This window comes from Pelecanus crispus, chromosome 3 (genome assembly GCF_030463565.1).
Source record: "Pelecanus crispus isolate bPelCri1 chromosome 3, bPelCri1.pri, whole genome shotgun sequence".
Lineage (NCBI taxonomy): Eukaryota > Metazoa > Chordata > Aves > Pelecaniformes > Pelecanidae > Pelecanus > Pelecanus crispus.
Window position 1 is genome coordinate 66,255,927 of NC_134645.1, and position 17,557 is coordinate 66,273,483.

General features: G+C 40.7%; 1 protein-coding gene across 1 annotated transcript in view; it reads right to left on the reverse strand.

Moving 5' to 3' along the window:
• ARFGEF3 (ARFGEF family member 3) overlaps positions 1 to 17,557 on the reverse strand; it is a 92,478-nt gene that overhangs the window by 52,046 nt on the left and 22,875 nt on the right. Inside the window, exon 5 of the mRNA XM_075707898.1 lies at positions 1,496 to 1,564. Within this exon, the coding sequence (XP_075564013.1) occupies positions 1,496 to 1,564 (69 nt within the window). The remainder of the gene's footprint in view (positions 1 to 1,495; positions 1,565 to 17,557) is intronic.

Here is a 17,557-nt window from a genome sequence, read left to right on the forward strand (position 1 = left end):
CTTAAAGACTGAAATCTGAAAGGTTTAGAGCCATTAAATGCTTTTCTCAGCAAGTATTTTGTCTAAGCTAGAGCTCTTTAACTGCGAAGAGATGTACTAAGCTGAATTCATCAGCTTTTGCCTTGCATGTTAGAAAGTCTGCTGAGAAAAACTGTGGGAGGGGAAACGACCTGTATTTGCTTCAGTTTCGGTCACTGACCTAAACAGGGTTTAGTAAAACTTAAAAAAGTTGTAGCTTGCTCTAAATACCAATGCAGTTCATCCTTGCTGCAGCATCTACAGGTGGGGTTTACGAAGACCTCCAAAACCAGCCATACCTTATGGACTGGGAAGTCTCACATAGCATGAGAGAAATTAAAATCTAAGCTGTGCAGGACATCTGGAATGAATACTACTTTTTTATCTTACATATGTTATATACACAAACTGTTTATGTTGTATCCCTGCCTTTCAAAGCCCATTTGTTACAAACTAGCAGCTGTTTTCTTTGGTTCCCTGTTATCCCTACAACCCCATTCTCAGCTTCCAACGGGACAATGCAAGGGCAATTTTATTCCTAAACTTAGAAAACACTGTAACTTCCAGGTAAAGTTAGCTTATTTTCACATGAGATTTTTCTTTTTTACAAAATACCACAACCTGAGAAGGAACACATCTCTAAATGTCTACATGCACCTGGAGTATAGGACATGTATGTAACTTCTACATTGCTCCATGGGCATTAGCTCTCCCCACACCACATTAACAATATAATTTTATAATATATCACACACACAACAGCATGTGCTGTGCAGGAGGATCAGGTGTTCGTATGCATCTTCTCTAACCTGAGCAAACAGCCTTATGGCTTGCTACATGCTGTACTGAAAATATCACCCACCTACAAAGGCTCACTTAATAGACCTGCACCTATGTTTTTCTACAGCCAAAGTTCCTTTGCAATTTAATTCAGACTAAAATCTAATGGAATAAAGGGAGAAGAGTGACTAATAGCACCAGGAGAACACCATATACCTAGAGGTGTAATAAACCTTTTACTTGGATGTATTAGGAAAAAGATACACACAAGGCTAACAAGGCACATCATGGCACTTGTGCTAACATTGCACATTATGGCCTACACATGTCTCTTGAGGAAACTTCATTAGTTTTAGACTTGTACCAGGTAAGGAATCAGCACAATGCTGTGTTATAAAGAACTCAAGGGTTTTTTTTCTATTGCAAAAGGCAAAGCAAAGTAAATATGAGGACTAGTAAATATGCAATGCCGTAGTATACAATTGTCAGTCAGTTTCCAAAAGTGCCTTCCCATGCAAGCCTGCCAGCCCTGCCCAACTTGCAGCTATTTCTTCACACTAGACGCAAGGTAGTACCAGTCCCTGAGATGGTAATTGTGATTTGAACTAGTTCAGTTTCAGGATATGAATGGAAGACACACTCTAGGTAGCAGGGGAACATTAAGTGACACAAGCAATGGTACGACAGAGGCACTTACCTCAGCAATCTTCAACACTGAACTCCCATTCAGCTCAAATGTGGAGGTATATGTTATACAGAGCAAGACCTTGAATTGAAAGAGATGGAAGAAGGAAAAAAATTAAGATTCATCTGTTATTACCTCCCTTCCCCACCCACATGCTTTTAGCCACAGCTACTTCCATTTTTAGACCAGACATCAGAAGCTTCTTAGCACCACTTGTTACTGGGATAAAGGAGATAGAACAATCAAGTTGCTTCCTCCTGAGAAGATGCAACTGTTGGCCCCAGAGGTACAGCTCAATGGATTATTTATTGCTGTCTCCTACGTCTGACCACAGAAGGAAAGACAATCCAGTGATCAACTTGGCCTTGGACTCAATAGCCGGAATCCATCCATAGAATCATAGAATCATAGAATGCTTTGGGTTGGAAGGGACCTTGAGAGATCATCGAGCCCAACCCCCCCTGCAGTAAGCAGGGATTGAACCTGTGAACTTGGCGTTATTAGCACCATGCTCTAACCAACTGAGCTAACCCGGCTGGTCCATATTTTAATCCACGAGCTTTGCATGATTTATAAACAGTCCTTCCATTCATTTCTATCAGTATAACAAAGGAGGAAGGAAAAAATGCATACAATACAAGTTATTACTTAGGTGACACAGATACATATGTATTATGTGAAACAAGCCATTAATAACTGTTTGACATGAGGATTTCCCAGCCTAGGATATTTTCAGTAAGTGTATTATAGTCACTTGATAACGAGCAGCTAAAAAACAATTTGTAAGCTCCAATTCATGAGGGAAGGGTTGTCCTGTCTTGAACTCAGCAGGAGGAATAAGAACTAAAAGCCCCATCCAACACCTTACTTTGAAGAGGAGTGGGAATTTGATGTGATCTACCAGAGGGTGGTGTGGTGGGCGAGTGGGGAAATGTAGTGAGATGTGCTGTGGTGCAATGCCTTTAGCATCTGGAGATGTCCTCCCTCCCTCCCCTCTCCCTTTCCAACCGCTCCAGCCCCATGGAAGACTGAGAGAGTCTGAGCTACTTACCATCCTCTCTCTTGTTCAAAACATAAAATCCCTCCAGTGCTGGAATTTATGCTTTGCTTGGTCTGAAATAGCCTGAGTTTTTTGGGGTAAGCATACCAGGAAAAGTATCAATCACACTAACACTAATGTATCGGTCCCTACAACTTCCTCAGCACCTAAGAACTACAGTTCTCCGCTTCACATGGAAATTTGGGGCATCAGTTAAGTTAGTATTACTGACTGTTAACCATTTCTTTTATTTATTACACGATTCTCAGTGGTACTAGGTTTTTATTTTATAGTTAGGTTCTGTGACAGCTACTAATACATAACACCCTGGGGTAATCTCCTTAGACTAGAAAGCAAAACAAACTTTGCCACAGTGTGTCTGAGCAGAGCCTACAAATAAACAAACAGAAAAAAGGAGGCAAACGGATGCATGTTTTGGGAGATTACTGCCCTTAGGTTCCTGTAAAAACATAATTTTTCTGTCCTTTTATTTTGTTGTGCAGTTTCCACATTACAGTGGAACAGTAGAAAATTGTAACAACTTGAAGCAGCAACCTAGATCACCTCTCAGGTGCAAGCTGTATGATGATCTCTAGAACCATCTCAGAGCCTTCATAAAGGACAAAAAACATGCTGATCTGTGGGTTAAAAGAAGCAGACTACTCTAACACAGCACAATTTAGCATGCTGCAGCCACTGAACACCCATCATTACTGTTGAATCTCTGGTTGGGAGAACACTCCTCTCTGCAGTTATTTCCCCCTCCAGAGAGGGCAAAAAAATCCATTACTGGTAAGCAGGCATTTAATAACTGTAGGGGAATTTGAACTCTCCATACAAGAGAAACTTTAAGCATTAGTTACTTGCTCTTACAGGTACAGACAGAAGAGCCTGTCCACAGATGAGCGTGCCGTTTTTCTGGAGAAGGACATAAATAACCACCTTTGCATTTTGACAGTCAGACTGAAAAGTTTCTATGCACTGAAACGTGCTGCATCTTTACAAATGTTTTTCTCAGCAGAAAAACTGTATTTCATTACAGGTTGTCACACCTTACTCCAAGATTTTTTTGTTTGCTTCTTTGTTTTGTAAATAAAATGCCAGTCAGGAGCTTGATCCTATTCTTACAGAAAATTGTTTCTGCTATAAACAGTATCCCAAGACAACCATTACTAATGGCACTTTTACATTTGTCTTTATATGTTATTTTGCCCTGACTCTCTCCCTGTCCTTCATAAATGGAAGCTGAGTAATTTGGATAAATACTAGAGAGAACAGAGAAGGATGTGCTACTCTTCTGAACTACAACAGTCCTGGACTATAATCTTTTTTTCAGATATTTAGTATTTAGCTTTAGAGCAAAGCAAAGTTTCTGAACCAATTTTCTTCTTCATAGTTTCCCTTTTCTGTGAAATGGGCAAAATGATATTCCCATCTTAAAGGTGTTACACAGCCTACCTCAGAATTATAGGGAGAGATACAAGCTATAGAGCACTAACACCTGAACTTGACAGAGAAGAAAATCTGTTTCTCATTACAAATTATTAAGAATGCTGCACTTTGTATTTCTTGACATGAACTCTGCAAACTACTCTGCAATCTGCTGCATTTGCTGGCACATAGACAAGTGCCAGTGACGAGGAACAGTGATACCTTTCTTCCTGTCCACAGAACAAATCCTACAGAATAGCTGAAAAGCAACAGTCAATTATAAAAACCCTCAATAATCTCATTTGGTTAATAAGTACATAAGATATAAGGGTTGTTAATTTCCATTTGCTGCTCAGCCTATACCTGCAGAATTTAAAACTTCAAACCCGAACAATTTTGTCTGGCACTAAGTGAATTGTAAACTACTGGTCAGCCTCTCATCCAGCTGTTGGGCCCCACCAGCTATTAACTACCCTGAAACGTTATTGACATTTCTAATAGCTGTCAGAGCTCAGTAGCTGGCTAAAAAAAATGTATATTCAGTACTTAAGGAAAAACGGTGATTTGCACTCTCCTTACACTGCTCAGTGAAACACAGTTGTAGCATACAGTTCATAAACCCAGAGACAGACAACAGTCACTTCCCACTGACAAATCTCTTCTTATCATGCTAAGACCAAGATGGACAGCCAGGCCCATGACTAATCTTATTCAGCGGTTTGCGTGTCCCGATTTTCCCTGCTTGTAAAACCTCATTTGCTTCATGTGATTTTCTGCTCTCTTGTTCCATCTTGGCTTCGTACAGCTTCTTAATACCTAATGCTTTCCACAGATCAAAACCTGGAAGCCATACACTACAATACATGGAAGTACACAGCAGCCTAGGCATTCTTACAAGCCCTTGCTCTTCAAAATCTCTTCTCCCCCTCCCTCTTTTCTTTTTTTTTTTTAAATTTCCCACCTTTATAGAGCTGAACTGTAAAAAGTTAGCACATACATGTCTAATCCTTTCTGTCACAAGTGCCAATAACTTGCTTGTAACAGGTGAATGATAGAAAAGTCAGCTATCAAGCGCAATAAGGAAGTGATGATCAAAACCTTGCTATGAAGCAATAGGAATTTCAGCAAAAAGACTGCTAACTTTTGACTGCTACTCCTTGTATAAAATGAGATCTGAGAACCTACTAGCTAGAGAAAGGGCATATGATCTGATGTGATCAAATGACAGAAGCATAACAAGTTATCAGCTAGCATATTCTTGGCTCACTCCACTTGCTACCATCTTCCCTCACAAATCATTTGTGAGATGTGAAAGATGGTCTCTGACCAACACACATGACTGCTCTCAGCTATGATTTCCATCAGCGCCGCTGCAGGGCTCATTTACACTCTTGGCGACGCTCCAGACACTCAACTCACGTGTCTTCCCATTTATGTGGAACAAACAGGAAGACAGCAGGCTTCTCTTTTAGAGTACTGGATGAAAAATGGGATTAAAATCAAACAAACAAAACCAAACTTAATAATTCAGATCCACTAAAAACACTGAGTCTCCAGACAGTATATCCCATAGGCTGCTTAACTACTCATGACACTAACTCAAGTAGTCTGTATTTAAAAAAATTAAAGAAAAGAAAGATAGGTTTTCTTGGGCAATGACATTTTGTTTTTGCAAACACTGGTAGTGGAAGCAGAAACAAAACTACAAAGCAATTCCTAGGAACATCTTCAGTACAAAATGAAACTGAAAATCAGCTTCTACTGTAAGTTACTGTGATGAGATCTTAATTGGTATGGGCTCTAGAACACACTTTTTTTTTTCTTTTTTTAAAAAAAAAGAAGAAACTTACATGACTGTAGAGATAGTTTCAAAGTCGCACAACCTCCACAATGTTTTAATTGGCTTGCATTATCTTTCAAATGCCAAGATGAGATCACATTTCCATAAATGGTTTATCCATAACAAACGTATTCATTTTAATTACTGCTGAAGGTCTGACTGTCATGGAACAAGAAACACAGTTCCTACTCCCTGGAGACCCAGGGTACCAACTGTAGTATAAGAATGCATGCATGGGTAGTTTTCACAATAAGTAGAAACAACAACAAAAAAAAGGTGCTTCTGATGATATAATGAAGGTCAATTGACAAAAAATGTACAGGATTTGAACTGCAATGTAATTAACTGACATTACAATGTCTATCCCATATTTTAACAGAGGTCTCTTAAAGAGGGAAAAAGAGGGAATATTTTTAGATTGTAAGACTGCTAAATGTTGCTAGCCAAGTTCCCAAAGTGCTTAGCACATATCTGTAGCAAAAGGCAATTCTCACATTGAAGAGCTTATGGTGGAGTCACATCAGATAAACAAGGTGTGTAAGAAAGCAAGTAGTATCTCTGAAGATGGAGAAAGAGGGAGAAGGTACAAAACTTCAAAGCAACTGTAATCTGTCATCACCTGAGGATGCTTCAGAACTTCACTGCATTTAAGTGCCAAGTCCAAGATCCATACGCTACTGCTATCCTTTTTCTGTTCCAGCACTCAAAGTGCCATTGGCAAAATCCTCTGAACATTTGTGTTTCTTCTAGTTGGGATGCACATAGACACTTTAGCCCTTAGAGTGCTGAATTTTGCAGTCACTTCTAATCCCTTTGTGGGATTCATAAAGGAAGCCTTTCATGATTTACTTTACTTGCAGGCTTGTACACTTGGATGCAATGTATGCTTGGATGAAAAACCCAGCCAGAAGACAAGGCAGGGTAACCTTTTATCTCGTTCAGTAATTTGACATTTAAAGCAGTCATCCAGTATTTCTGCAACACAGTTTGGACAGGATGCCTCCTCCTATTTGGCAGAATAACTAGTAACCTGCTCATGTCACCATCTTTGGCCTTGAAGGAAAACAAGGGCAAAAGAAACAAAGTGCATTAATGAACTCATGTACATTGTGTCACCATATAATCACTGTACAAAACAGCAGATTTTAGTTATGGAGGAAAAGGAGACAGTGTCTCCCATGAATCAGTAAACTCATAACATGCCTTGCTATCACAGCAGCAACTGGTCCTCAGCATTATGAATGCACCAGCGCTTCAAACAAAAGGACTGTATCTGGTATGGAAGTACCTCGTACATTATCAGTGGTGACATGCTGAATGCTCCTAGAAGATGATGCCCATTAGCTCACTAGACTAAAACAGAGCTACCCCTGAACACTATTTATGGTGGTGTGAAACCAAGTGAAATTTCTGCTTATGTAGTACAGCTGTAGAAGGGAAAGAAATTATTTAAAGCAATTGCTTAATAGATATTTAACAGGCTTTCTTAACAGCTCTGACAGGGGCTTTTATCTTTAGAATTGTAACACTTAAAGGCAGGGAGGATTAAAAAAAAAAGACTGACTAGCACTGCTAGGATGGCATTTCCCCCTTCATACATTAGAGCCTACTTAGGTATACTGCATTACTTTATGAATTAGAAGATACATATCTGAGTAAAACAAAACCAAAAAAGGACAAAAACCAAACTGAAAAATACCAACAAAAAGTTTAAAGAATTCTCAAATAAAAATGAATTTACATGCATCCCCTACCAAAATGACCAGAAAGGATGTCAATACATGGGTGTAATCAAACCCAGAGCTGTAAAGGAAAGAAGAACCAGTATATCCCTGGATGGAAAATTCTGACATTTATTCTTGACAATGAGGGAATTTTTTGGACAGAGGAGAGGGAAGACAACTCCCTTACCCTCAGATACATGCAAGGTTCCACCAAAACTACATCAGGGAAACTTTCTGTGTAGCAATGTACTTTACAACAGCTAATTTAAAATTACTGTTTCAAGTCACTAGATTAATTGGCAAGAACATAGCCTGAAGACACCTAAGAAGTGGTGTCGCACAGGCTGTCAGGCCTGCCAGAGCATTTCACCCTATCCCAGACCATCCCCTGACCTGCATCCAGGAAAGAGACCCTAAAAAGCCAGATAAGCTGGTTTTGTGGTTGCAACATCACCCACTATGCCACATGAAGCTTCCATATCTTTTCGCTCTCTCACAAGAGATACATGGGAAGAGCTCATAAGCAGAGAAGGTCTAAGCTGGGTGCATGTCGTCTGTGGCACATCTGGAGTATGTGTATAATTGCATGTAAAAGCTATGGCAAGTGACCCTTCCATGCCACTGTTATGTGGCCAACTTGGCTGGTAGAACTTGGCACTGTAAGTGCCAGTAAGCAATAACGTCTAGCAACAGGGAAAAGATTAAATGGCAATATATGAAAGTTAAAGGGTTTCTATATTTGGTTTTGTGATCATACAATGTCTTTCCAGTTCACTTTCTTAATGGTTAAGCAATCTCCAGGTTCTTGGTATATGTCTAAGACTAAAGAAAGTCTGTAAGAACTTGTACTTCCCCTCCACGCAGTATAGGTGTTAAATTACACTTTCCAGGGCTAGGGACTTGCTACTTTCCACGTAGCACTGGAAACCTGCAGGTATGATCCAATGACTCACTGCTTGCATATGCTGCGCAGCACAGAACAGCTCAGTGATAAAACTCCAGCGCTGCTCAAGTTTCTTCATTTCTGCAAAATCTGCACTGTTGCAAAAAAGAATGCCAGTCACAACTCCAAAATAACAAAAACCCCTCCATGAGTAGCAACATCTGTGCAGTATTAATTCTACTTCTGAGAATGTATACTATAATATAGTATTTGATCACAGCGTATCACAGGTAATAATTTCCACCCCACGCCTCGCAGAACAGTCATTCATCAGGTAACCCAGAAAGAAACCCACTGCTGAGTTAACCTGGATTAAAGAACCCTTCTGCCATCCATCCATGATTGCAGGAGGAATGGAAGACAGGAATCCTACCCTCTTACCCTTCCCATGATTGCCTTGGCCCCAGGTTAGAGTGTTCTTCTAATTCCTGCTTTTTGTGCCCAACCTCAATGATTTTGATTACGCCACGCGGAGTGGGACAGTTCCAACACAACAGAATGAGCACGTTCTCTGTCCAAAACCACTTTCATAGCCTCACAGCTGAGGGAGAGCTGAGAAAGTTAAATTTTTTACATTAGAATTTCTTCAGGCAAGAAACTAAGCCTACTTTTCTACTCCTGAAAACCTTCTAAGAGATAGGACCAAAACTTTGCTTAGATTTTTGAAGCCTCACGGCTGCCCAGATCCACAGAGGTTGTTCAGGGCTATGAATTCAAGCACAGAAAGCTACTGAGGAAAAGCCACAGACCCTGGAAAGAGGCTGCATTTTGGAGATACTGTATTCACTACTGACTGGTTTAGGCAACTCCCATCCAGTATCCATTCAGCCATATCGAGGCTGTTGCCATTCTCATTCTTTTGTACCCATTAAGGAGAAAGCTCAGGTATTTAATTCAAGACTGTGAACTCTGCTACAACAGCCAGGCACTTAAGAACCAGGGGAGTTCTTTAATCACAATCTTAATTATGAGTACTAGGCATTTACCATAGTTCTAATTAATCTGGGAAAGGATGAGCTTATCTTGAAACATGCAAGGTGGTCACTCAATCCATTGGAATTAACCTGGTTATTTATAACTAAGCACATGCATAAAATGACTTTAAAAAGTAACCAGAGAAAAAAAAAGAAAAAAAAAAAAAGGAAGAAAGAGAAATGTAAACCCAAGAGAGTCTGGATTTGTAGTTGGCCTACATTACAACAATTTAACTTATGAAAAAAAGGCTAAGCGGAGGAAGCACTAAGAACTCTAGATAGCATTCCTGAGCAGGACTGATCTTAGAAAAGAGTTTTATTTGCATGACATTGTGCAAGTCTTTACAGACTCTTCTCTTTGACAGTACAGACTGCTAACACATCTCTGAATTATGGACTGGACAAAAATAAGTTATTACCTATGACAGCTCGTATCAGGCACCACCATTCCAAGAACTAATGAACACATTCAGGAGAAACTTTCTTCCACAAATTTTCAGCATTTTATTAATTTCCTTACTAATATAAATTTTAAACCAGTTCTGGATTAAAGCATGCAAATAAAGTTGAATAATGTTTTTTATTTTTTACTTCATTTGAAACACAGTCCTTCTCTGCTCAGAAAGAGACTGGATTGCAATTTATGTTGCAAGTGATGTTGAAAAATGTTTGCAATAATGCAGTGCATAAAATATATTGAGGAGAAAAAGTGATCTGTTATTCCAAAATTATTCATTAATTAAAATATGTAGATTAACAGCAAGTATCAGCAATTGGGCTGCTGATTCTCATCTTGATAATGACAGTCTCTCTTCTCCATCCCCATTTACCAGTTACATTTTTACTGTTGCACCAATGAATTCGTATTTTAACGGGCAATGAAATCACACTTTTTATTCCTATATAAAACTACATGCCTTGCCTCAAAGACGGAGCATAGCGAGTAACATAATTTACATACACCTTTAAATCCAAGTTGTTTCAGTCCAGCTTCCTCCTCCATTTAATTTTACAGTAAGACAAAGCAGAACAGTTGCAAATGGTATTCTATTAAGCATAACCAAGTTGTATGTGGAAAGATACATATCATAAACATTAACGTTAAAACAATGAGAAGATACATATATTTATGAGGGTTTATTACAGTGATCAGCTCATTTACCAGTATCCAGGAAAAAGGTGCAGCATATCATCATGCACAGAGGCTGGGAATTTACAGTTGTGTTCCATCAACATTTTGGAGGAAACAGTTTAGAACAACTTTTCAAATACATAATACAATTTTTCTCTGTCATGGAGGGCCAAAGAAAAAAAATTAACAAGCCCCTCATCAAACCTTCCACGTCTTAGAAAAAGAAAAAAGTTAGGCTTCCTGTTCAATGGCAAAGTTCCTGCCAAGTTTTCTGAAAAAGTTAACAATAAGTTTTGCTCAGTTGCTCAAGCAAATCCAGATTAATCCACTATTTGCATTACATCAGGACTATTTCCCTGAACCTGTAACAGCATGGTTGTGCAGAACCTGAAACAGGTCAACTATGATGGTTAAAAAACTAAGAACAAACAAAAAATTGTCCCCAAACTTTCTACTACTCCTTGAGAAGGTCACTATTGAAGATCTACAAATGCTGACTAATTTGACATCCTAACTGGGGGCCTATCAATTGAGTTAGTTACAATGGAAAAAAATTAATAAAGACTAGGAGGTGGCTCTTAGTACTCAAAGAATCACTTTGCATCTTTAAAGCATTATGGTAGCAATCTTGGAAAGAACAATTACAAATACCCAACCTAAAGACAGCATTTCAGAGGCAGAGCTATTTGCTCTATTCTGCCTGTCCTTACACAAACTAAGTTTTACCACAGAACTCTAATTCAGATTTCAGTTCTGAATATATCCAAAATGAAAACTGAAATCATAAAAAAGCTGTCTAGTATTATTACTAGACCATTCCTAAATGCTGTATTAATGGATCAGTGAAGAGCCAAAGAGAAACAATTGCCTTAACACAGCAGATTGAGCAAGGGTTCATTAAACCTCATTCAAGATTAGAAAGACTTCTGGGTGACTCCTCAAGGAAAGCCCACAGAATAAAACCGTAAGAATTTTGTCCATCAGCAAGCAGTACACCTAATCCACTAACAAATGCAAGTTGGAGTCACTGGGAATAAACTAAGCTGTCCTAAATGAAATAGCTGTTCAATCATGGACAATAGGTAAATAATGGGAATTAGAAGTCCTCTCTCTCTCAAGCCACTTTGGAAGAATATTTTTTGGTTCCAGAAAATGCACAAGTCTGTTTCAAAGAAACACCACAAGTAGAGTAGCCACAAATACTGTGTGAAGTCTTCTCAGAGGTAATAACAAACAAAGCTTGGAAGCTCCACTGACAGAAATATTATATATATTCATAACATGTCCAGCATATCATAACACCATTAATTAGAATAGTGAAATAAAGACCAAATATTTTAAAAGAGATCAACTCAGAAAACTGAGTTTTCTTCATAAAACATAATTATTCTCATTCTTGCCTGAAAATTTCTGTCTTGCTAGCTGTAAATTTCTTAGGAAATCAGACTGAACTGACATGCACTGGATTACATGACATGGCTTTATCTGTGACTGAAGAAAACAAAAGGAGGCAGTAGAAAGGGAAATTTTAAATGATCAATCATGCCTTTCTTTTCAAAACCAGCGCGTTTACTGTCAGTACCCATTACATTATAGCGTGTCTGGTTCATCTGAAGAGCTTATTTCTGGGTGAGGACTCACCTACTAATTTGCAATTATTTATTGAACTCTTTTTTTGGTGTTGTTGTTTGAGAATAATGTTATCACAGTTAGAGATAGGTACTGCATTATTAAGAAGGCTGTCAACTTATAAACAAAAGTCACCATAACATTAGTGAGACTAGGGGTGGAAGGAAAAAAAAAGTCCTTGCTGTTTTGGATTCTTTCCACCCCACCCACTTCCTTCTTATTTGGTTTCACTTTCTTCAACACCACAGTTTTGTTCAAAGCTGAATTCCAGTTCTTACAGGAGTCTTTCCTGGAGGAACTGGATTTTAGGGTCAGGGTTACACATGAAAAATTACCAAAAAATCAAAGAGAGAAAGTAAAAATCACAGAATCATTGCAGTTGGAAGGGACCTCAATCCAGAGGTTTAGCTATAGATTAGTTTCCTTTTCCACTGCTGATCTGACCATACCTGAGAGTGCTTTTGTCAATACTACACGTGTTCCTGCAAGCAAAGGTCTAATAGCACGAAGCAGAAGTACTTCAGCCATTTTAAAAACATCTGAAGCCAGAATTTAAAAGCATCAAACCAGGAAAGAAATCAGGATCCCCCCACTCCACAACCAAACCCAAACCCATGACATTCATCTTCAATCTAGAACACATCCCCTTTCTGCTGCAGACTATCTATTTCCCTGTTAGTCTAGTGCTTAAGGCCAACAAAATGTCCCTACTCCTCAACATGAGACAACATCCTTGCATTTCACTCAGTTATAACAAGGCCCCATGTCACACAACAAAATTCTTCCCATTTCTGGGCCAGCCATATTGAATGACCATTTTTGTCTAAGGTAAGTGTTGAATTACTTCCTCCCCTATTATTTCTATACATCTGCAACTGTATAAATAGAGCAGTGAGTCACTTTGGTGCCTCACTGATAAAACACTGAATTTGATTAGTGATCAATATATCTATTCCTTCCCAACTCACATGAATACTGTAAAGAAAATACGAAAGTAAAAATATTTGGTTTATTCTGTTTGAAACTGCAATTAAGCTATTGATGTATTACAAGAAGATCAACAAGGCACTGTATGATTGTGTGATTTTCCACTCCCTTGATGCAGTCAGCTGAGCACGGTAAAAACATAAACTGGTATTACATATATTAGAGGGCTTTTCAGTGTGATAGCAAAGCATCATGGCAAGAGCAAAGGTGAATGCTAAAGCAGCCTTGTGTCAGATATACTGCTCATTCTGGTCACACTTTCTGGATTACCTGGTTTTTGAGTATCTTTTAGTATGATTTAAAGTACCTAAATAACCTCAGTTTAGTCCCCAGTGTGAAAATACTAATAAATCTCTGTGCAAAATTTATACACCCCAGATAGCTTGCCTTACTATGTGGGAAATCAAATGCAGTTAGTACACCTGTGTTTGTTATAGGTGCCCATTCATGTCACAAAGAAATCATAGTCTTCCTCACTGAAAAGACCACTGCCTTCTTTTGGGCACAAAACTGCTGTCGACATAAAAAATTACTTAGTGCCTAGTAATAATAAGGGTGTCCTGAAAAAAGATAAACAAGGACTTCAGAGTATCACTTCTACTCTGGAAATTCAACGGTGGAATTTCCCTACATAATTACTCTATATGAAACATCTAAGAGAAAGGTGCAATCTGTAAGTGGTATTTAGAAGAACTAGAGATACTGGCAGCAGTCCCTAACCTGGAGTTTAATTTAATATTTGCTTATTACAAAAAGTAAAATTCCACTTTAAATCAAAGTTTTTAAAAAAAGGTAAGAGGTACCTCACCCAGCACAGAGGAGAGAGCTATTGTGAGAGATGAAGGCTTTGAGTTCATCTTAACAGCTGCATTTGGGCAGTATAAACCTTCCTTGGCTGCCCAGGATGCACTCCAGCACAGTCCCCAGCCCTGGCCCTTAAGCCTGAACACTGTCAACCTGGTGGTTTTGTGATACTCCAATATGGAAAACTGTAGAGCATGCCATGACACTCACGCTTAAAAATTAGGAGGCTTTATAGAATCATAGAATCGTTTAGGTTGGAAAAGACCTTTAAGATCATCCAGTCCAACCATTAACCTACACGTGAAGAAATTTTTCCTAATATCCTATCTAAGTCTCCCCTGGCGCAGCTTGAGCCCGTTTCCTCTCGTCCTATCGCTAACTACTTGGGAGAAGAGACCAACACCCACCTCACTACAACCTCCTTTCAGGTAGTTGTAGAGAGCGATAAGGTCTCCCCTCAGCCTCCTCTTCTCCAGGCTAAACAATCCCAGTTCCCTCAGCCGCTCCTCATAAGGCCTGTGCTCCAGACCCTTCACCAGCTTTGTTGCCCTTCTCTGGACACGCTCCAACACCTCAGTGTCTTTCTTGTATTGAGGGGCCCAAAATGGGACACAGTATTCCAGGTGTGGCCTCACCAGTGCCGAGTACAGGAGAACAATCACCTCCCTGCTCCTGCTGGCCACACTATTCCTGATACAAGCCAGGATGCTGTTGGCCTTCTTGGCCACCTGGGCACACTGCTGGCTCATGTTCAGCCAGCTGTCTACCAACACCCCCAGATCCTTTTCGGCCAGGCAACTTTCCAGCCACTCTTCCCCAAGCCTGTAGCGTTGCATGGGGTTGTTATGCCCTAAGTGCAGGACCCGGCACTTGGCCTTGTTAAACCTCATACAGTTGGCCTTGGCCCATCGATCCAGCCTGTCCAGGTCCCTCTGCAGGGCCATCCTACCCTCCAGCAGATCAACAATCCCACCCAACTTGGTGTCATCTGCAAACTTACTGAGGGTGCACTCAATCCCCTCATCCAGATCATTGATAAAGATATTAAACAAGGCTGGCCCCAAAACAGAGCCCTGGGGAACACCGCTCGTGACCGGCTGCCAACTGGACTTAACTCCATTCACCACAACTCTCTGGGCTTGGCCACCCAACCAGTTTTTTACCCAGCGAAGACTACGCCCGTCCAAGCCATGAGCTGCCAGCTTCCCAAGGAGAATATCATGGGAGACTGTGTCAAAGGCTTTGCTAAAGTCCAGGTAAATGACATCGACAGCCTTTCCATCATCTACCAGGCAGGTCACCAGGTCATAAAAGGAGATCAGGTTGGTCAAGCAGGACCTGCCTTTCATGAACCCATGCTGGCTGGGCCTGATCCCCTGGTTGACCTGCACGTGCCTGTTGAGCGCACTCAATATGAACCTCTCCACAATCTTTCCCAGCACCGAGGTCAGGCTGACAGGCCTGTAGTCCCCCGGGTCCTCCTTCCAGCTCTTCTTGTAGATGGGCGTCACATTGGTAAGCCTCCAGTCATCAGGGACCTCCCCTGTTAACCAGGACTGCTGATAGATGATGGAAAGTGGCTTGGTGAGCTCCTCTGCCGGCTCCCTCAGTACTCTCAGGTGGATCCCATCTGGCCCCATAGACTTGTGAGCATCCAGGTGGCATAGCAGGTCGTTAACTGCCTCCTCCTAGACTATGAGGGCTCCATTCTGGTCCCCATCCCTATCCTCTAGCTCAGGGGCCTGAGTACCCTGGGGATGACTGGTCTGGCTGTTAAATACAGAGGCAAAGAAGGTGTTAAGTACCTCAGTCTTTTCCTTGTCCTCAGTGACAATGTTCCCCCCAACATCCAGCAAAGGATGGAGATCCTCCTTGGCTCTCCTTTTATTGCTGATGTACTTATAAAAGCATTTTTTATTATCTTTTACAGCATTGGCCAGATTAACTTCTTGCTGGGCTTTTGCTTTTCTAATTTCCTCCCTGCATGACCTAACAAGATCCCTCTACTCCTCCTGAGTTGCCCGCCCCTTCTTCCAAAGGCGGTAGATTCTCCTTTTTTCCCTGAGTCCCCGCAAAAGCTCCCTATTCAGCCAGGCCGGTCGTTTTCACCGCCGGTTGGTCTTACGGCACATGGGGACAGCCCGCTCCTGTGCCCTTAAGACTTCCTTCTTGAAGAAGGCCCAGCCTTCCTGGACCCCTTTGCCTTTCAGGACTGCCTCCCAAGGGACTTTCCCAACCAGCATCCTGAAGAGGCCGAAGTCTGCCCTCCAGAAGTCCATGGTAACAGTTTTGCTGCCCCTCCTCTTCACATCGCCCAGAATTGAGAACTCAATCATATCGTGGTCACTAAGCCCAAGACGGCCTCCGACCACGATATCTCCCACAAGCCCTTCTCTATTAGTAAACACCAGGTCAAGTGAGGCACCTCCCCTGGTAGGCTCACTTACCAGCTGCGTCAGAAAGTTATCCTCCACACACTCTAGGAACTTTTGAGACTGTTGCCTCTCTGCTGTGTTGTAGTTGTTTGGTACCTAGCCATAAATTAGTGAGTGCCATTCCACTTTTACAACAGTGGCCCCAACTGCTTGGTTTTTTCAGTGCCGGAAGACGTCCAGCTAGCACTCATCTCCATTTATTTACAGAAACCATTACAGTTACTCTATTCCTTTCCTGTCTAATGCTGCCCCTTTACAATAATATTTGACAAGTTCCAAAAGCCTATCAAGCAAGGCAACTTAACTGCACTTATGCCTCTCTCCTGTGTTCTCCCTTTCACTGCCAATTCCAACTTGCAGTCACCTGAATGTAGAAAGCTTTACAGAATGCCCTCCTCAGCTAATCAAATCCCTTCACAGAGGCATCTGCAATACAGGTGGATGACAACAAACCATTAAAATAAATATTCAAAACATTTGTTTTGGGTAATATGTGAAGTGTGAAGTACACCTGGAGTACACCTATTGGGAACAACAGGAGATATTCTGGACAGAATTTAAAAAAAAAACATTTAAGGGATTTAGGAGCTTACAGTGAAGTCTGTATGCCTGCACCTCTATTTTCACATCTATTTTGCATGACTAAAAGCTTTTGTGGAATCTCTGATGGTTGCATTCTTCATACCTGCAAGACTGGTGCAACTGTGCAGCAAGTCACAAAGAACCAGGCCAGTATCACTGCTGTCCCAGTTTCACACAAACCTGCTCACACTCAGGAGTGTCTAATATCTGCACTGGATAAAGATGTTTTCAGCCTCCTCCGGATGGAATAACACAGTCTAATGTACCGTCATATGCTGCCTTGAGGACACATTTTAGCAGATCCAGGGATATAAATGCATTGCTGAGACCGGCTGCTTGAAAACCCCCTGAAAGCTTTAGCCATTCAGTCAGACCCGTGTGAGCTACCACATTTTCAAGTGTTGCAATGGCATCTGTAACCTTCAGGTTACAATGTAAAAAGATCTCTACTTGATTTGCCTTTTAGGCAAGGCTCAGATTTTAATGACACCGAGTTTTAACTGCCCTGATCACAACATGTTTTGGCCCTCTGGTCTCTTGAAATATTTCAATCA